The sequence below is a fragment of the Aplysia californica genome, unplaced genomic scaffold (assembly GCF_000002075.1).
Source record: "Aplysia californica isolate F4 #8 unplaced genomic scaffold, AplCal3.0 scaffold00007, whole genome shotgun sequence".
Taxonomy (NCBI): Eukaryota; Metazoa; Mollusca; class Gastropoda; order Aplysiida; family Aplysiidae; genus Aplysia; species Aplysia californica.
The window spans coordinates 1,786,934-1,808,462 of record NW_004797277.1 but is presented as its reverse complement, the minus strand read 5'-3'; the positions used below and the strand labels follow the sequence as shown (position 1 = coordinate 1,808,462).

The 21,529-nt window shown below is 38.2% G+C and overlaps 2 protein-coding genes across 2 annotated transcripts in view; one reads left to right on the top strand and one right to left on the bottom strand.

The window, feature by feature from the left end:
- The window catches only part of LOC101853985 (attractin), a gene marked incomplete in the record, with an annotated part of 34,628 nt that extends 21,862 nt beyond the window's left edge, over positions 1-12,766 (bottom strand). Inside the window, 12 exon segments of the mRNA XM_013081573.2 lie at positions 806-943; positions 1,320-1,384; positions 1,957-2,050; positions 2,699-2,853; positions 3,455-3,638; positions 4,032-4,245; positions 4,506-4,596; positions 6,339-6,510; positions 6,944-7,122; positions 7,526-7,648; positions 8,122-8,325; positions 12,502-12,766. Of these exon segments, the coding sequence (XP_012937027.2) occupies positions 806-943; positions 1,320-1,384; positions 1,957-2,050; positions 2,699-2,853; positions 3,455-3,638; positions 4,032-4,245; positions 4,506-4,596; positions 6,339-6,510; positions 6,944-7,122; positions 7,526-7,648; positions 8,122-8,325; positions 12,502-12,758 (1,876 nt within the window).
- Positions 12,767-13,417: 651 nt separating this feature from the next.
- LOC118477562 lies at positions 13,418-14,232 on the top strand. Its single transcript, XM_035969341.1, has one exon. It carries the CDS (start codon positions 13,621-13,623, stop codon positions 14,215-14,217), a length of 597 nt encoding a protein of 198 aa, XP_035825234.1. The 5' UTR covers positions 13,418-13,620; the 3' UTR covers positions 14,218-14,232.
- Positions 14,233-21,529: the final 7,297 nt, after the last annotated feature.

Here is a 21,529-nt window from a genome sequence, read left to right as displayed (position 1 = left end):
CCCTAATAAAAAAAACCCTACAACCTACACATTTTCTTCCCTTTAAATATTTGCTTTGTGCGCAAAAATAAGGCAAAGATTAAGAAGAAAAACTGAACTTAGAGAGTGTTTCTATACCAACCTCTTCAATGCTGTGCAGACATACATATTTACTCACGTGTGATCTCCCAAATTTGTTCTATGCTATTTTATTCTACTGCTTTACAGAAAACATTCTAAAAGATGTATTTACAACTTGTACAGTTGGATATTCTTAAAGAGGGGAAATATATTAAAATCTCTCTTGAATGAACATTTTATCTTGTCATCTTGTCTGTGCAAACAAAAATGGAAATGTGTCAGCATGGAAAGGGTTAACAAACACATCCTTCCTCTAAACATCTGCTGTACAAAAACCATCAACTCAAAGTTTTCTTTGAACAGGATGAAAACACAACATAGGAAGACATAACAAAAAGCTGTATTCAGAAATTGAGAGACGTGAGGAAGATTATGAACAGCTGAAACTACTGTAGAAAAGCATAACCGAACATAACAAAACCCTTCCGCACGAAGAGCTCAAAATGAAAATTCTGTTTTAAACTTTATCTGCCTTTCAAAATATCAAAAGCTTTCAACCTGTTCTTTCCTTCAAACTGTAGCAAAGCATGAAAAGTACAACAGGAAAATGAAATTTTACAACAAACACCCCCCCACCCCTGAAATTATTCTTTTTAAAACAATAAACAACAAATTCTGTCACAATACCATGCTAGATTACTACAGCTAAACTGTAAAAGATACAAATGCATCAACTTTTTCTAACCTTGTGAATTTGGGCAGTTGTCATGTGTTTCATCCCCAATCACATCATCCATTCTGCACTGTGATCCCTCCCACAAGCACTTCACTCCTGGTCGAGCTTGGGAGCAGGAGTTCTCATTTTCATAGAAAGAGCAGTTTCCTGAAACAAACCACAACGACATAATTAATTTTTTTTTTTTTAGATATAACAAATAATGAAAACATTGAACATTTTACAAATTTTTAAATAACCACATGATTTTTCAGACCTAAAAAGGCACATGAAATGTAACAGGCAGAGAGAAACAGTTTTAAAAGTTGCTTCATTAAATGTTAAAACCCAAAGAGGTATATAATTAAAAACATGAGAAAGGACTAAAATGAATTCAATTTAAATCATTCAATTAAAAGCTTACAGAAATAATCATGTGTAGTGTAACAGCTTTATACCTACAACATAATCATAACTGTCACATTCTTGATAGTACTTGAACAGCTTCTGGAGTACACAAAAATCAAAGAAAAACTGTACTTACCAGCTCTTATTTCTAGCAAGTCATACTTTGCAATAGAGTTGAAACCACCAAACATGTATATCACGCTGAAATATGAAACAAACAAAATTTAACATAGAATATTGAGAGATACATACATAAAACCACAGCGAATACTTAGTAACCCATTTTCCCCACGATAAATCTGCTTCATTATAGAACGCAAAGCAATACTTCACTGTCATTCACTAATTCACCCATTATACAACAGTTTTTAGGAGTCCGAGAAAGACATAACTCACACCGACAACAGAGCACCGAATAATGAAAATAATCACTCAATCACTTTTATAGTAAAAATTAAAATGAAAACAAGAGTCATACTTTGAACGAACACAGCTGATATAAAAAGTCAATGAACACATAACAAAACCACCCCTCCACCCCCTCATACTTCTGCCTGTCATAATGTATATCTTAAACTATCAAGTGAAGATTTTAGCAAAAATAACCAAGAATAAACAAGAAGAAAACCACTGTTTTATTCACTTAAATAAAAAAGGCCAAGGAAATATTTTAAAACCCCAAAACTCAAAACTTGAGATGAAGTAAGCTGTGGAGCAGAATGGAGAATCCTAAAGAAAAGAAACACATAAAACAGCAGTTACAAATTACTTACTTGTTGACGCTGACCATTGCTTGTCCAAAACGGTCAATACCTTCTGAGTCCCCAACTATTTCCGGGGTTGGAAGAGTAAACCAACTATTGCAATCTGAAAAAAAGGAAAAATAATATAACAACCATTTGTCAGCTGAACGGTTGGCCCCTAACATCACATCAGTAGTCTAGTTGATAGGCTACCAGAATCGTATTTGTGAGGTTGCGGGTTTGGGATTCAAGCCTCAGGCCTGATGTTTTAACCCTGGGAAAGGAACTTAACACTAACTTTCCTTACTTCACCCAGGTGTGAATGGGTATCCAGCCTTAGACAGCAAGAGATCTTGTCAGTATGGTAGTGTTTTAGTGTCTGCATAACGGCAGCTGGCATTGAATGCTTCCAAGGAAGTTCAGATTGTTTTAGAATGCTATCAGGCCTACTGGGGTAATAATATAGATTGTAAAGCACCTAAAGCTTGCTGTTGAGTTGGAATTCGAGCAATGCAAATGCTATCTATTATTATTATTATTGTCATTATTATTAATGTCTGACATTGATAGCTGACTATTCAAAAACACTACACAAATATCTCAAAATAATTCCATCCGATTCATATAGTCAAAATTCAAAGGAACAGGAAAAGGAACATTTTCACAAATTGCTATAGCATCGGACCACCGAATTCCTACTAAATATGAATTTACTGCCTCGACACAGCAGATTTTCATCTAGTAATTCTTTTCCTCTTGTACCAACATTTACCTCTGTCATAAACCATGAAGTCTGAGGCAAAACATTTAGCTTGTGGGCCCAGCCTTGTATCATTGTTGATGTTGCCTCCAAATGTTATCATCAATCCATTCATCATGGCCGCAGAATGTAAGTAGCGAGCAGAACCACTGCTACGTAGTACAAACCTGGGGGGAAAAAATCCAAGATGATTCCACATTGACACTGTTTATAAACCATGCCAGTAGAATTATTAAGGAAGTTCAATCCCATGCAACTGTGCTACTAAATGATGAGAGCAGTCTAGTTCTCCAGACAAAACCTAGACTTGCGATGAATCATTCTGGTACTTTACAACTATCATAGGCCTCAAACTTTCTTATAAAATATGCAATTTGAAATGAGGACACTGAAAGAAGAAGCAATTCTTACTTCAGGTTACAATACTGAGCTGCTGAGAATACTTTAGAATAAACTATGTAAGAGATCAGTAGTTAGTGAGAAAATGTCACATTTAAAAAAAATAATTTCCAAACATATCCCTTCACCAAATGGTTTTTAAACTTCTCTGCCAAATTCTGAGGAACTACTTGTGTTAGCAAACTACACAACATAGCACTTTCATAGAATGTCATGAAGATCAAAATTTCATGCAGTAACCTTTTTAATCTGATGAGAGTTCTAACAAGGAAACATAAGACTACTTATTTCGCAAGAGTACTTGACAAAATCATTCTTTTTCAGATTGGTGAAATAATATCAGTAAAAGACAACCAAAAGGTTTCATACCATTCTTTCAGTACTGGGTCATACTGATATAATTTATCAGTCAGCTTGTAGTTGGAGGTTCCCTGAGAGTGATACCCTCCATACACATAAATCTTTATTCGCCTGTGGTCAAACACGCTGGTATGACCGTATCCACCCTGGACGCGACTGCCAGTCGTTTCATCTACAGTCCAATTTCCAGAGGCTGAAAGAGAAATTGGTGATAATTTTATCAGAAAAAACAAGTCTCGCCTACATTTAACACCATCACTTTCCTTCCTCCCTCTTTCTACATTCCCTTTTATATACAAAAAAAAAATTCAATAGACATATCAGGATATATCTCTTAAGTCTCTTAAAAAGCCTTATCTACGAACTAAAGTTTACTTTCATTAAAGGTACAAGTTGCAAGCACTGATATTAGCCAGTACTTCAAAGTAATAGAAGTCTAGTATACATTCAGCCCAACATTTACATCTTTCCTTCATTTTTCTTACACTGACATCTATCTTAAAAGGCAGCAAATTAGTAATAAGTACTTAAACTTAGTCCAAGCATCTGATTATATCGGTGGCTACAGGAAAGAAAAAAAACTTACTAAAATTATACTCCATGACTTTACTGGAGTAGCCGAAATCACTGCTGTAGCCAAAAAACACAATCATTGTGTCTTCATAAACATGTGCTGTGTGGCCCGAGATGTTGCGAGGACCAGGTGAGAATTCGCTCCATGACTTTCCTACAATGTCGTACTTCCAAAAGTCCTTCAGCACTCGAGTATTGCTCACACCTCCATATATGAAAAATGCATTCTGTAGAAAATAAGTGTTTTAAAAAGACATAATTTCACATTTTTTTCACTTCAATTTCAGTCATTTATAAGGTATCACCTTACCTCCCATATTTCCAGAAACAAAAAGACCTGAACGTACCCTGTTCAAAAAAATGTTAAAAACCCACAACACCAAACAAGCTAACTAATAATTTTTTTTTTTATATTTAAAAATACAAAAACCTTAAACCCTGACTTAAGGTAAGATCTGAAGTCAAATGGATCAAAGTTTCCACTTACTTTGTAGTAAACAGCAGAGTGTCCATATCTAGACAATGGCGACATTCCAATTTCTGTTGGTTGTTCCCAGGTTTTATTCCGTGGAATGTACCTGAATATAGTACAAAGAATTTCCATTTACATAAAACATGAAAAGAGTATAACAAATCTTCAAAATAAAAGCTTTCCTCCTCTTCCAGTATTTAATGAAAGAAACAGAAAAATCACCAAACAAGGACACACTTAGTGTAAAATACAATAATGACACAGCCAACAGAGAAATAAAGTTCGAGTGCATACAGCACTTGTCTGTTTAAGCTGTCCAATTTCTCTTTAATAGACTTGTGAGTGGGCTCTGAAAATAGTGAATGGAAAAGTAGTTTCGTTTTTTAAACACAGGTTACAAATTTAGCCATAAAGAGTATTTCTAGTTGCATAAAACTTTAAAAAAAACAACCCATTAAATATTTATGGAAAAAGATTACTTCAACACTGCCCACAGAGATTGAGTTTCAACAGCAACTCTCTTTTCTTATCGGAACATCCACTGATATGGATGATCATGGGACAATCTTGCTATATCTGAGTCAACAATAAATCATACTTGGCTAACAAATTTCAGAATGCGTTCAGGCATAAGGCTGCCAGTACTATCTTTCTCCTTCAGCTGTGTCCATTCAAATTTGTCTACGATACTGACTTTCACTGAAAAATCAATTGATCAGACATAATGACATTGGTAAAGAAGCATTACTCACACTGTTGAAAGATTTAGTAAACGTAATAATGTGAGCTCTAGTGATAACAATTGATTGCTAGTGGGCTTAGTTTACCATTAGACTGTCTTTAAAATACCTTAAATTCAACACAACAATGTACTTGTAACAAGGAAAATGTAAGCAAAAACAATGAGCCAGATTAAACAAAGTTGACAACCAAAACAAAGGCCAAATTAAAACAGCATTGCAAACAGCAAACATAGGAATCTAAGATAGCCTGGACTGAGCATGCCAGAATGAGCTCAAGCGTTAACTCTTTCCGGACGTATCGCCGAGATATATCGGTTGTGATAGGGTGCCTCAGTATAGCTGCATTTTAACACGATCCTTCATGTATAATAACTCGTTATAGGTATTGAAAAATTCGGAACGAAAACATCTAGTTTCACTTTGCCAAAGCCTGGGTTTAGGGAAAAACGAGTGAATTAGTTCTTCCGGTCTTGCATCAACAAAACGATGTAATCGGCCTCAGTATAAATATCACAAGTCAAACAAAATTTGGAATATTGCTTTCAAATAAAAAGCTGCACATTCAGAAACTTATGGATTATGCTCTTGGCCTGAGTATGATAAGATAGCTATGCTGATTTGCTTTCACATGTTTGGTGAATGTAATTGTTTTCATCAAAATTTATTTTTCTCATCACCATCGCCATTTCTAACCCTTCTAAGGCATAGTTATGTTCAAACTTAATCCTTGTTCTATATTGGGATGTATTCCTCATTCATATTTTCTTCGATTTGATATATCATATATTACGCTTTGAGTGATGGTAATGCTTTTATGAAGTTATTTTGTACACCATCTTCATAGCCATATCGAGCCACAAGTTAATTATGTCAAAAAACTACGCCCAGAAAGAGTTAAGTCTACACAAATTTACAGATGGTGACTGTCATTGCCCCATGCCTTTCTGAAAACCTGAGATTGCTTTTTAGCTGAAAAGTTAATTTTCCTGCAGACAACCAAAAATATTTGACCAATGCAGACACAAGTTAAACATTTTGGTTGGCAAAAAAATTGCTGTAACAGATTCACTTTAAAGTGTCTGGAACATAATTGATTTAAACATACTTGAACATGTTGTTATCTGGTCTCATGTCACCCATCTTGTAGCCTCCTAGTATCCAAAGATCTCCATCGCCATCAGCCAATAAGGACAAGGAAGCTCTTCTTGACAAGGCACGAGGAGGCAGTGGCATGGTGTTCACATATAGGTCTCGTTTGGAAATACTGCAGTAAGGGCCTGTAGAGAAAGTAACATGTCACTACAGTGGGGAAAATACTTATATAACAACCTGTTTGTCACGGTCAACTCAGCCACTGAGAGCCTAGATTTAAAAAATAAAGGTCTGTGAATCTTACGACTACCAAGATAAGATGAATGTTCTCATGAAGCAGTCTCTTAGAAAACCAATACAGAAAGTCTAAGCGCTGTTTTTATATATACATGCATGCTGAATGAAACAACTCTATCAGCTATATCAGATGAAAAGTCGCACACTACAGTACAATTGAAAATGCAATAAAATACCAAGAAATAGAGTGTTTTCTGACAATGTTAAAATAATAACCATCTTCAAACCAAGGACACATTTTTATGAAACAGTGTAGCACCAGAGATCAAATGGCACCGGATGTCCAACAATGCCCTTTACAATTCATGCATACACACTAACCCTGGTATTCGTCGAAACAGTCACAAGCACCATTGTCACAAACGCCATAATCTGAGCAGTTGAAAGCACAATGATCAATTACAGAGTCACAGTTCTGTCCTGTGAATCCAGGCTGACACTGACACACACTGTTGTTGCAGACTCCATTTTCTGAGCATTCCAAGGCACAGTCGTCAATTCTGAAATCAAAAAGTCTCCAATTGAAAATTCATAACAACTGACAAAAGTGCAAACACAATAGTTTTATTCCACTATTCCAATCACTCAACAGACTTGGGAAAACTGTAGTCACACAGGAAAAAAAAGTCCAAGACTGCTTAAAACAAAGGACAAAAGAATTTTATTATTTTTTTCAAAATTGTTAACGTTTTACATCCCCATCAACATATTTACACAATTTAGATCCCTCAGCAGGAGGCGAACTGTTTCGATTTTATCAGGGCCGGCCTCTACTGAGATGGATACTTGATACTTGATAAAAAAACAAAAACCCCCCTACATGAGAAATAAACTCATGTCTTCTGTCTTTGAAGGCAAAACACGTAACAACCACACCAAAAAAATTATGAAGTAGATACTTACACATAAGAAATATTGAAACCTGGCAAGGTGAAGGCAGCATCACTGTAGAAATGTATAAATGCATATTTCCCCTTGAGCTGGAACTTCAGGTGAGGTTTACTTCTGAGACCCCACAATATGCCACTGAAAAAAATAAATTTAAAAAATAAGCTGTATAAAAAAGACTAAAATGTTACAACACATCTTGAAATATATTCTTACATTAGAAAAAGAAAGATCTTATTTATCTCAAAGGGGAAGTACATTTTACACTGGAACATTTTAATAAAACAGTCCCAGCACATCAACGAACAGCTTACATTTTCAAGCATTTCCCCCAAAAATGACTCTGAAAGAGAAATGCACGTTTAAAATTGGCCATCAACCCAGATAAGCATTGATGTTTTCAGAAAATCTTTTACCTTCAAAAACATTTTCCAAATCCTGGTTTTGGCTACAACACTCGAGTTTAAAGTAAAATGATTGCAAAACTTTAAATTCCGCATCAATCTTCACGTCGTCCAAGCATTTGACTAGAAATAACTTCACCTAGAAATAAAAGTAGAATGTAAAAGTAATGAGCAAAAAGCAAACAAAAAATAGACAGATTTTTATACCTGTAAGCAGCAATTAAGGGTGAAAATGCAGAATCCCCGTTGTGAATGTAAAGATGATCCCAAACACATTCAGTAGCAAAATCATTTATCTGAAGGTGGACACGCATGTTGGGAGCATCAGCCTCTAACAGCCAGCTGCAACTGAGGTCTTTTGAGTAATTTGCTGCTCCATCATGAATGACACCTTCACGCCCTTTCTGCAAACTGAGGGAATAAAATCTCATTTAAATTCAAGCCCATTGAAAAAAAAGCAGAACCTGTCTACAAACTTGGGATAAAAAATACTTAATTATATATTTTTACTCAAATTCTAATCAACAATATTATCTAAACAACAAAAATATAAAAACCAAAACTCAGTCCAAAGTAAGGCAATGAAGATGGATTGGTCTTCATTTAGCTCCGCAAGCCTGCATGATCTAGTAAAAGTGCCATAAGACAAGCCTCAATTTAACCCACAGGGGAAAGCAAAAAAGGAATGCCACAGAATACCTAGGGCTATGATCTTGATGAACAGGGAAAGAGTATAGTACTGCACATTTCTGAGAAGAGTGGAAAATACTGACCCAGTGTGTGATGGTAGGATGAGACAGCTTAAATTGGTACATCTATACTCCACAACTGATCAAAGGCTGAACGCAGAAGGAAGGGATTTACAAGTAACAATATCCTCAATAGCTCATGTTGACCAGATCAAGATCTGGGAGTCTTAAACTTCAGCATCAGAAAAAGGGAAATTGCAGTCAAAAGTTTTACTAAAAGAAAGAAAAAAGGTCTTGAACTTTCCAAATTAGGGGCACAGTAGCTCAACAGACCTATCATGTTCGGCTGTGAGGTATCATGTTCGCCTGTCAACCTGAAAGTCTGGAGTTTGATCCCCGCCAGCTGTGGTTTAATTTTTCTCAAATGTGTTATCTACACATCCCCTGACCCTAGGGTAAGTAGTATATCTCTAGTATTCTCAGATAAAAGGAAGAAAAAATTATTATATTATTAAGTCCCACTTGGAAGTCTCACACATTAAAGACCCCTTGGTGGTTCTAAAATTGCTGCATGGGCAAAATTTTAAAAATGAATCCCTACCCAAAACTGAAGCTACTATTTATGATTTAAAGAGTACCTACAACTTCAAAAACTGCACATGGCTGCCTGTTAGGCAAGGGATGATTCTATGCTTGCTTTTAAATTAGACAAAATGGCCCACATGTAATTTTAAAACTTGAATAATGACTACACCTTAAGAGACCAGTGTACTCAACAGGTTTTGATCAACAGGGCCTAACCTAACTACAGTTAGACTGGCAGGCTAGCCGTACAATGGCTAGCCACTTCCTTAGTTCTATAAATTTACCGATGGCCTTTTCACTCTGGCAACTCAGCCAGCTTTTTTACTTGACTTCATTTTTTTTTTTTCAATTGTTTCTCCCGAAGAGTGCCCCCGGGTCTATGCGATTTTTTTCAAAGGAGACGCTAGCCGTACTAATGACGGCTAGACAGCTGGGCTAGCCGTACTTATATGATGGCTAGACTGACAAACAGAAAAAAATACGCTCACTGAATTGTAAATAAATTTTTAGTTTGCAATAAAAGTATTGTATTTGAGACAAAACCAGGTGCCTTACTGACAGGGCATGTATTTTAAACCTGAATAATTACTAATGAGACCTGTGTACTCAACAGGTTTCTTAGAGCCTACAATAAGTACGGCTAGACTGGCTAGTTCGGCTAGACTAGCCGTACATAACGACGACTGTCAGGCTAGCTGTACTTAATAATGAAGGCTGAACTTTAAATTAAATTTAGTTTGCAATACCTAAAGTATTTTACCATTTGTTTTGGCCGGAAGTTCTTCCTCTACTCCTCTCTGTATGTCTCCCCCCCCCCCCCTTCTCCCTTTCTCTCACTGCCCAAGGAACAAAATTGAAAATTGCATGCTCTCAGCACAAGAGCGCTGGAACGTTTGTTTACGGTGAACGCTACACTGGTTGGCCTATCATGGTGAAGGCACACCGGGTGATAATAGCCAAAAGGCTCGTCTGTGCTATTCTCACCCGGGGGGTGGCCATTTTAAATCTGAATAATTACTATATCTATGCAAACCTGTACACGTTTCGGTCAATAGGGCCAAACCTAGATCTAAGTAAGTCTAGCCGGCTAGACTCTCAGGCTAGCCGAACTTAAGACACTCAAGTATGGCTAGTAACTTTGTTTTTCAAATTCGTGGGTACTTCGTGGGGCGGTGATCTTCTTTCGTTCGTCCACGATCCATTTGTTTACATCCAGAGAAGAAATCCGGAAGTCTTGATGACCAAATTTAGGCAACACAAAGTGCCATTCTTTGATTGAATTTTTATTTTCTCTGGCTTTAGTTTAGTGTTTCCTTCTGGGCAGTCTCAGGCTTAGTTCACTCCTCAACAATTACCATGCAAATTCAGGGTCTCTGGCGTTCAGCTTCCGACTTTAACGAAGGAAGTGGATATCATCATCCGAGGTGAGAACAAAAATACAATCTACCTCTCACCCAGGGTCAGACTTGCCAGCGTTGGCTATTCTCACCCGGTGAGAAACAAGACCTGTTTTTCCAAATTTCGGCATACTGTCTATAGGTGTGGATGATAAAATTGACAAAAGCAAAGAAAAAATGACCTACAGCACAAAAAATAGGCTAATTTGATCGTCTACAAAGATGCATGGCTATTTCACTTTGAGCCGAACTACGCGGGTCGCCATTTTGTTTTGCCCGGAAGTTCTCACAAGATCTATTCCTCCTCTCTCTGTCTCTTTCTGAATATTGTCTATCGGTGTGGACGATAAAATTTACAAAAACAAAGATAAAAAAATGATGTTAAAAACACAAAAGTAAATTTTGTCGTCTCTACAAAGATGCTACGGCTATTTGACTTTTCGAATCGAGCTGAACTATGTTGGTCGCCATTTTGTTTTTCCCAGAAGTACTTGCGCTACTTCTCTCTCTCTCACTGCCCACAAACAAAATTGCACGCTTTCAACACACCAGACTAAGAGCGCTGGAACGTTTGTTCACGGCACAGAATTTTACATTTCTGTTAGTGTAGAATTCTGTACTCCACGGTGAACGTTACACTGCTTGGCCTAGCCTAGGCTATCAAAGTGAACGCACACCGGGTGAGAATAGCCAAAAAGATGGCCTTTAACTTTAACGAAGGCCACTCTATTCTCACCCCGGGTGAGAATAGCGCAGGCGAGTCTTTTGGCTATTTTCACCCGGTGGGCGTTCACCGTTATAGCCTAGGCCAACCAGTGAAGCATTCACCCTGAACCACATAATTCTACACTGTGATAACAGAATTATAGAATTCTGTGCTGTGAACAAACGTTCTAGATATAGATCTATTACTACTGTTAGTGCTAAGCCTAAAAGTGTGCAATTTTGTCTGTGGGCAGTGGAGAGAGAGAAAGAGAGAGAGAGAGTAGCGCGAGAACTTCCGGGCAAAACAAAATGGCGACCCGCGTAGTTCGACTCGATTCAGAAAGTTAAATAGCCGAAGCATCTTTGTAGACGAACCAAATTAATTTAATAATTGTTTTTTAACATCATTTTTAGACTTTGTTTTGGTCAATTTGATCGTCCACACCGATAGACAGTATTCAGAAAGAGACAGAGAGAGAGAGAGAGGGGAGGAGTAGATCTTGCGAGAACTTCCGGGCAAAACAAAATGGCGACCCGCGTAGTTCGGCTCGATTCGAAAAGTGAAATAGCCATAGCATCTTTGAAGACGATCAAATTTGCTTACTTTTGTGCTATCACGTAATTTTTTCTTGGCTTTTTTAAAATCAATTTGATCATCCACACCGATAGTATTCCAAAATGAGGAAAAACATGTTTTGTTTCACACCGGGTGAGAATAGCCTACCTACTCTGGCAAGTCTCACCCGGGGTGGGAGGTAGATCGTATTTTTATTCTCACTCAGGGTGAGAATAGCCACTTCCTTAACGAACGAAACTCTACAAAATCACCCCCGGGGCCTGGCGGTCACCCTGATTAAAGAAAGGTAATATTGAAGAATACCGGACCAGCGGACTGACTTTGCCTGTGACTGTGTCTCAACCTTAGGAATTCATAATTTTCCCATTTTTAATATCTCTCAATGGAGAATCTCGGACCGGTAGATCTATTCATTAAAATTTTGTCAGGGGGGAGACCCCCCTGAACCCCCCCTCCTCCACCCCAACCACCCGTCCCACCTACCCCACTTTCTCGCGCAATAATGTACGAGTGGTCCGGTATTCTTCAATCTTCCCAAAGAATAAATATACCTTGGAATCTGTCAATCAAGCAAATTCTTATCGGACAAAGTAGATCTAAAGGAGCGTTAGTTCTACATCTAGATTCTAATTACCTTATTCTTCCGTAACATTCGTCACATAACAATCCTCGCCAACCAGGTAAACAAACGCAAGTATCATTGATACATCGCCCTTGATCACAACCATTACAGCCTTTCAAACATTCCGCTGTATAAAACAATAAAATCAAAGAAAAAAGCAAAAATGTTATCAACTCGGCATGCCCTAAAACAAAGACTGATTTGAGTGTGTAAACTGTATGTCCTCTGCCTCTGTCGTTTCGGCTGGACAGTTTTTTCCTGTCCGCCATCTTGTATACATTTGACACACACTGAACACTAGCTGCACTACAGGAAGTGAAGGCGAGTTAATTTTAGAACCCCCCCCCCCCCTCCCCCGCCCTTCCATGTGTGCGTGTGTGTGTGCGTATATCATTTAAAATCATAATATAATATGTGTGTGCGTGCGTGCGCGCGCGCGCGCGTGCGTGCGTGTGTGTGTGTGTGTGTGTGTGTGTGTGATTATGTTTGTGTGTGTGAGCGCGCGCGCATGTAGGCTACATTTGTGACAATGCAAGACATGCATGTATGCTGTTAAACGTATTGTGCCTGACAACTCTCTGTGTACCCTACCTTAGCCTCTTATGATAAATAACAGTGCGGGTATTAATTTTCAGAGTTCACCTTAGGCCTTGGGCCTATAAATCTCCTGACAATCCAGTCTAATTGTCCTTAAACTGTAAATGTAGCAGACGCTTTTGTTCGCTTATAATAGCACGGGACTAGCATAAATAGGTATATTTTTCTAAAAGGTGAATAAAAGTACTATGGTGTGCATGTCCGCTACAACGCTAAACGAATAAAGATGGATAAGATCATGATGATTTATTATAGGCCTACTTTGGTGCAAAGAGGTTTATTTGGTGCATTCTGCGCATACCCAAATCCAATTTGCGTTAGGCCTGGTATCATTTCTATTTGGGGCAAAGGGATAACCGGATGTGACCTGTGGTTCTCGTGACCGATGATGATGGTAATGGGGAAGTGAAACGAGAGCCAACCAAACACCAACAACATTGTCAACATGAGTAACCTCCTCATGATCAGTTAAACTGGAGAATCGCATGAATTTATCTTGTGTGTGTTTGTGAATGACTGTGTTCTCTTTTCAATATGATGGACATGAGTTCTGGAGATGGGCAAGGCAGTCGATCTCAAAATCTTTTGAGTTTTGACGATGACGACGACTTACTACAACAAACCAATACACGGACTGCTACTGCTGGCAGTGTCAGTGAGATTACCACTTCAGCGTCGACTGATTTGATAACTCCTGCTCCTATAGTAGCAGGCAGCAACGGCACCCGGCCACCTCTACTTGAATCTTCATCACATTCTCTGAGTGACAGCTACCAACAGGGTTCAGACGTTCATGTGACATTTGCTCCTCAGCCAAATAATTATAGTAACCACAGTAGTAGTAGTAGGTCAGACAGGGAACATCAGGGCAGACCCCCAAGGTCCCCAACGAGAGGGAGTGGTCATGGTATTAAAGAAAATTCTCCTCTCTTGGGCCCAAAGAGTGATTTTGAATCATCAGACACTTGGAATTCATTTCCAGAAGACCCTCAGTTCAATGAAATAGTTTTAGCAGCCGAACTTGCCATTGAAGAAGGTGTCTTTCCTGAAAGAATTTTCCAGGGTTCAAGTGGAAGCTACTTCGTGAAAAATACAGAAGGGGTAAGTTTTCAACAGTTGATCGTTGGGTAAGACTGTACTTTACCGGACCACTGGTAACCGCCTGTCGGAACTGCTTTCTCCATGGCGCCCCTGGTTCCCGCCCAGTGGTCCGCTATTCTTCCTTTCAGAGGTCCCCTACTCACTCTCCTACACTACACACTTTCAGGCTACGTCCTCACCCTTCGACTGCCAACTACCGACTAATGTCTCTTACTGGGTTTTTCAGTCATCACGACCGTGCCACAGTGCCCTTTGATCCAGTGGTCCACTATTCTTCTTTGCTTGCAACTCTGCTAGGCCTCCCCCCCACTCCCATCCTGGTCCAGCCAAGTACAATGGAGGGCGAGAGATGCGCACGAGAGCTCATTTGCATATATAATTGCAATCCCGTGAGTGCTGCGAAGCGAGGCTCCGCCTGTTCCAACTCTAATTACCCCGATTGTCCACTTAGCGCCATGGTCCACTTACCTCCATGTTATTGTTTTGCATTTATGCGTATGTATGTTTGTTTTGTTTTTTTACGAAGTGGCTATGCGTACGGCGCTATGCGTATGGCTCCCGTACGTTATAGCCTCATGGCTATGCGTACGGCTCTCCCGTACGCATGGCATCAAGGCTATTGTATTGCCCTCCACTTCACATTTAAGCTAGGTGGCACATTATGAAATTATAAACTTCTATCAAACCGCACACTTCACTACAAGTGGACTAACTTAATCCTGGAAGCGTGCAGGCCCTCTATATATAAATGGTGTGAGGCGCACAGGCCCTTTATAGGGCTGACCTACTTCAACCGGGAAGAACACAGACCCTATATTAAAATTAAAGGGTATGACGTTGTCCTGTTTCAATGGCAATTTCTATTCCTTATATATGAGCATTTGCCAAAAGGTGGGATACCAGGGTGTGACAAATGAGGTCCAAAATCAACTTTATGTAATAATTCTTTAATCACCCATATTATATGGCCTAATGATTGCTCTTTCAGACTCAGTAACTGCCAAAGCTGTATATGCAATGGTCTTGGTGTAATTCTGACTTGAATGACGGAAATAGCAAAAAGTTCGTTCATAACAATGATGACACAAATTTATGAATACTCAAAGTTCATTTCTTCAGCTAGGCTGATGTTATATTTTGAGACATAGCAAATAACTTCCAAAAATACATAAAATTGACAATTTATAAAAATCTTTATTAATTTTTGATAAAATTACTTTTTTGTGTCATAATAGTTATGAACGAACAATAAGTGACCAAAATACTATCGATTATATCAAGTTTCATTGACTAGAATTGCCTAAAATAACACTGGTCTAATTATAGTCAAGTGATAAATGGAAGACCATTGAACAGCTATTTTTAAACGCAAACTGGTCTTAGGGCATATTATGCATAAATTTAAAGTTCGTTCATAACCATTATGACACACGGTTTCGTTCATAACTATTATGACAAATTTTACTTTTGGCCCCTGAAATTTACTTATATTGTTCTGTCTTTCACATAAAACGGTTTTCATTTATGAGGCTTTCCTTAAAATATTATAGATTCCTCTATGTAGGGAGAATTCAAAGTTTATTTCCTGAAAAACCCTTAGAATACCTTTAAAATGGTTCGTTCATAACAATTATGACAAACTTCAATTTTGACCTAAAAATGTACTCATTTTGAGCTGTCATTCATTTTTTAAAACTTTTATTAAATGAAACTCTCCTCATAATATGTATCTCTGTACATGTTTTTAAAGTTTGTTAACACTGAAAAGCCCTCAAAATATATAAAGTGGACTATAAATAGTTAGTTCATAACCATTACTACAAAAGTATAATACTAATTAAAATCCACACCCATACACTTATGATAAAAATAAAAATATCAGAATGTATGTAAGGTCTATTCTGTCCTTTAGTTGGGTTAAAATTAAAAATACATCCCAAAACAACTGTAAATTACATGGAATAATGTTGCGTTCATAACCGTTATGACACACTGTTTCGTTCATAACTATTATGACAAATTTTACTTTGGGCCCAAAAAATTAACTTATTGTTCTGTCATTCACATAAAATTGTTTTAATTTATGAGACTCTCCTCAAAATAAGGTTATATGTGGGAAGAATTCAAAGTTTAATCACTGAAAAACCCTTAGAATACCTTTAATTGTTAGTTCATAACTATTATGACAAACTTCAGTTTTGACCTAAAAATTAATATTTTGACCTGTCATTTACTTAAAAATGTTATATTAAATGAAAGTTTCCTAATAATATGTATCTGTGTACATGTTTTTAATGTTTATCAACTCTGGAAAGCCCTCAGAGTACAATATGTAGTTCGTTCATAACCATTACTACAAAAGTAAAATACTAATTAAAATCCAGACCCATACACTTATGATAAAAATCAAAATATCAGAATGTAAGCAAGGTCTAATACATCCTCAAGTTGGGTTAAAATTAAAAATACATCCCAAAACAACTGTAAATTACATGGAATAAGGTTTCGTTCATAACCATTATGACACACTGTCACGTTCATAACATGATGACAATCCATTATGACAAGCATATTTTTGCCTCTTCTTCGCTTCTCTTTTGAGTCATCAGCACGATACTCTTCCATGTTCATTCCACCATGTAAAAGGATGTTGTGAAACAGTGGGAAGTCCCTCACATGATATTTTGCAGAAATATTAAAAAGTGTTTGTTCATAACATCATTATGACAAACCTGGATTATCTCAATCAAAGTCATATTTAAGCAAAACCATGCGATGGAGCGGAAAATTACCCTTCTGATGGATCAATGTCAAACCAATGTTTAATACCGGTCATTCCCCGGAATGATATGTTTAACGATTTGGGTTTTCTAGACCTTGGAAAGTCTGATGATGTAATTATGACACGAGTTATGAACGAACTTATAAATTTTACTCAGCAATAACATCATTAATATAAAATAATAAAACCCTTTTAATGGACACACGCTGTCATGATGGTGTATACAAACTATTTTCAATGTTTGAATGCACTTCTGTTTGATAGTTTAAGATTAACAATATTCTGTATTTAACATACAATTACGTGTGCACTCAGGATGAGTAAAAAATGCCCTATTTTTAGTACTATTATCTTTCTATGTAGAGATATAAGATGCACACATCAATCTACTTGCTCATGCAGCGTGACCAACTTATTTCCTTGCCATATACATAAAGTTTTCAGAAGAAAACATATTTTACCATGAGTAGTGGTTGATTTAAAAAGTCCTTTAGCAAACACCCCCCACCTTTTGGCAAAAGCTCATATATGGAAAATGACATAGTACATTGCAGGTCAAAGTTATAAATAGTGACTAATGACTTTGCAAGTTATCTTATCTTGACCTCGTAGAGCGTCACTTGGCCAAGATATTGAACGATAAAGTGACGCGGTCCAGCCAAAGATCAATCATAACAATATAGTTCACTCCTTTCTTCGAAAAAGAGTGGACTTTGCGAACAGAGTTACCCTATTTGTTTGAAAAACAATAAAAATGAAACTAATAAACTGTGCTATTATCATATTCCCATTCTTTTTCTGGAGAAACGAAAGAGAGCTTTAAAAAAAGACCGCAGCGGCATCTGAAGCAATGTGCGGATTCCTGCAGACTCTTTTTTGGCAGAGTGAACGATCTTTGGTCCAGCTGAGCGATATCTAAATCTATACACTTTTCAGGGCCATACACATAGCCAACAAACTTTTTAAAAAAGATTATTGTTTCAAGGGGGCTCTCTGAAACCCCCCACTGTTGTTATAACATCATGTAAACACAATTGTCCACCCCTGCCATGGTCTGCTCATGTTATTGTTTTGCATTTATGTATGTTTTAAAAAAATTTTTATTATTGTTGCCAGGGGGTCCCTAACACCCCCCCCCCCCCCCCCCCCCCCTCTCTCTCTCTCTCTCTCTCTCTCTCTCTCTCTCTCTCTCTCTCTCTCTCTCTCTCTCTCTTCTCTTCTGAACGTACGCTGCATGCTATGTACTTTGGGCCAACAACAACTACAGACACAACCCCCCCACTGTTGTTATGATCATTATGATATTATAATATATACGGTGGGTGAACCAAAGTTAAATCCCCTACCCACTCCATCCCCTACCCACCTTCAACAACCACCTCTCCTTCACTTCGCCTTGCTGCTGGTGTGCTCTGCGCGAAGTCGCCCGCGGAACTACCTCTCTCTTATAGAGGACTATGAGTGCGTAGCTAGGCCAGACGTGCGTAGTAATCACGGGCCCAGACGGGTGGTCCGGTAAAGTACAATCCAGTTGATTTTGCGTGAACCTTACCAAAGCTTAGAATCACATGAGGCTACAGCGAGCGCCTAGCATACCTCTGTGATTGGTCCAAATATAAGATGACATATTTCCACCAACTATTTTTGTCGTCTTCCGGGGTTTCCCTTGCCAGTAACTTTTGACTAGATCTCGCCATGTTTTTGGTTTTTTTGGTATTGATTTGCAGTGTTATCTTTTACAATCTTAGCAATTCTAGTTCCATAAATTTACCTTCTCCTCAAAGTTGAACACACTCACAAGCACGCACGCTTACGCACACACACAGCCCAAGCAGTGGGCGATGAAACCTAGTGACGTAGGCCATCGCACGCGAATCGACAAAGCGGGCCCGCCACAATGAGATCTAGACAACTGGTGAGGGAAGCCCCAGAAGACGACAAAAATAAATTGCAGAAAATACGTCATCAACAGTGGAATTCACTTATAACGAGTCCGGAAATAACAAGAAGTCTGATATAAAGACACTATTCTAAAACCCTGTTTTTTTCTCTTCTTTACCTTTGTAAATAAAATACTGCTATAGCGCAATCAGACAAACATGCTAGTCGGTTATAGTGGAATATTGCTGCTGCTGTGCTCAGTGCATAGGCCAATTATACATATATGTATTAGGCCTATATGTAAAACCTTGCAAGTTCAGAAACTTGTTGGTGATCTAGCGAAACAAAGAATAGGAGAGCCCATGTTGTGTCAACAATGAAGGCCGGAGCGACTGAGTAGGGAGGTTGTGGCATGCGCAGACAAGCAGAACGCATCACGTGATAGGCCAGCGTAAGCCTAGTTTAGATTATCAAGGCCTACCATGCCTCTCACTTCTCCGATGCGAGGATGGAGAGGTCACAGCAATATGATGGATGGAGCAAATGTGTGAGGTGCACAAGCAGACGGAATGCACCACAGGGTGTAGTGAGGCAGGGGAAAACACAGCAGGCGAGTTAGCCCAGAGCCCTTTCTTTCTGATCGACAACCCCAAGCTGTCAGTCAATATCGCCAGAGCTAGAGAAAGAAACCTGATTCGATTTTTGATCGAATAAGACCTAGACGTCATATTGAAACAAAATCGTCATCAGGGGAGATAGCAAAAAGAAACAAACTTTGAAATCAAACAGAACAGCAAACTCATAGATTAGGCCTACTTTACAGTTTCCCTTTAATTTATTACTGGGTCCCTTATAACGAGAATCCTGCTATAACGGACATTTTGCACCGGCCCCTCCCTCTCGTTATAACAGGATTCCACTGTATATATTTGGGCCAATCACAGAGGTGTGCTAGGTGCTCGCTGTAGCTTCATGTCTTAGAATCTTAGTTCTTTACTTTGTCATCTTCAAGTTCAGGTGAGTGTTCGTTTTCTCTATTATTGTTTGAAATTGTCTGCAGCTACTCTTATCAAACTATTGCCTTTCAAAACCATTGACGGAGAATTTGGGGACAATGCTGGCCCCACCATAAAATCTGCTTTAGGCCCTATTCTTTCCTTTTTTTTTGGCTTCTTGTTATAATCTAGCACACACTACATTCGCATATTGCAACAAAGGCACACATAGACAACCGGTATTCATGTGTATAGCAGTGAACACATTTTTTCGGGACCCAAATTTTTTCATATATGCTAAAGTTTAGCACAATTTGTACAGCAAAGAAAATTGGCATCAGCGAGGGTAGAGATCTAATTAAACATGACCACAGATTTCATTTTTACTAACCAAAGTAGCCGTAATGAGAGAGAATTTAAAGAGTGAGAGCGGGCAAGGCATGAGAGTGAAAGCCAACAACTCTCTATAAACGGAGGGCAATAGTGTAGGCTAAGGACCTGTTTGTTGTATAATTATTGATATGTCACAGAGGTGTCCAGCGGTAGCTAGCTAGCTTGTGCATTTATTGAGTGTCTATGGTTGGAGAAGCACAGATTGCACACTATGCCGCATCTTGTCGACATTAAAGTTAAATCTGGGTGAAATTGTTAGAGAGTTGTAAGAAAATGGGAGTAAAAGGAATGGAAAGGCTTTTCATTTGTGAATAACATTTGGTCTTAAAAGAGGTGGATAGTAAAAAAATCATGTCAAATTTTATCCAAATTTGCAAAACATGCAAAACTAAAAGCACAACTTGCATTTTGACATGGGGCTATATTTCATCATGTAAATTTTGATACAATTGTCCAACTTTGTCTGTCTGCCATCTTATCATCAGGTATAGATCTAGAGTGAAATTCATACACATTAAAATATACAGTTAAACCTGTCATGAGGCCACTTGTATAAACGGCCACATTCCATTTCTCCCCTTGCCCACAATCAACAACAAACTAAAAAAAAAGACAAACAAAAAGCAAACCAACGGAAACAACAGCAACAACAACGACAATGCGGCTACCTTCGGTTGGAACCTCAGAAATAAATGGTTTGTTTTCTTCATTTTGATAGTCCTGCCTGAGATGGCCAACTGTCTTATACGGCCACTTTTATCCTTGACAATGGGCGGCCGTCTTACACGGGTTTGACTGTTTAAAAATTTGTCATATATTAAATATTATTTTTAAGGAAAGGTTTGCACTGCGGTCCAATTTTACTATGTGTGTGCATTCCAGATTATTTTATTGTAGAGCAATTTGATTACATACAATACAAGAGTCATATCTTCTTCTCTTTGATACCATACTGAATGTGTCCTAAACTAGGAATACACACTAATGTTGATAACTAAACTTTTGTTTAAATCAATAGACTGCTGAAGCACATGCTGTGTAAAAGCTCACTTCGCTCAAATTGACATATATATATTTGTGACCTTTTGTCATATTGTTTGCCACTATTCACGTAATACTTTGGAGAGCCAATTGGCTAGGGCTAGAGTTTTGAACAGACCTATGTGATGTCTGGTTCTACAGATCTGTGCACAACTCATGTAGATCTATGTTAATGATGACTGTTCGTTCAGTAGCTGGGAAAACATGTTTAGTGACCGTACATCTGCTGGCTCTCTTTGCCTGCTCTCAC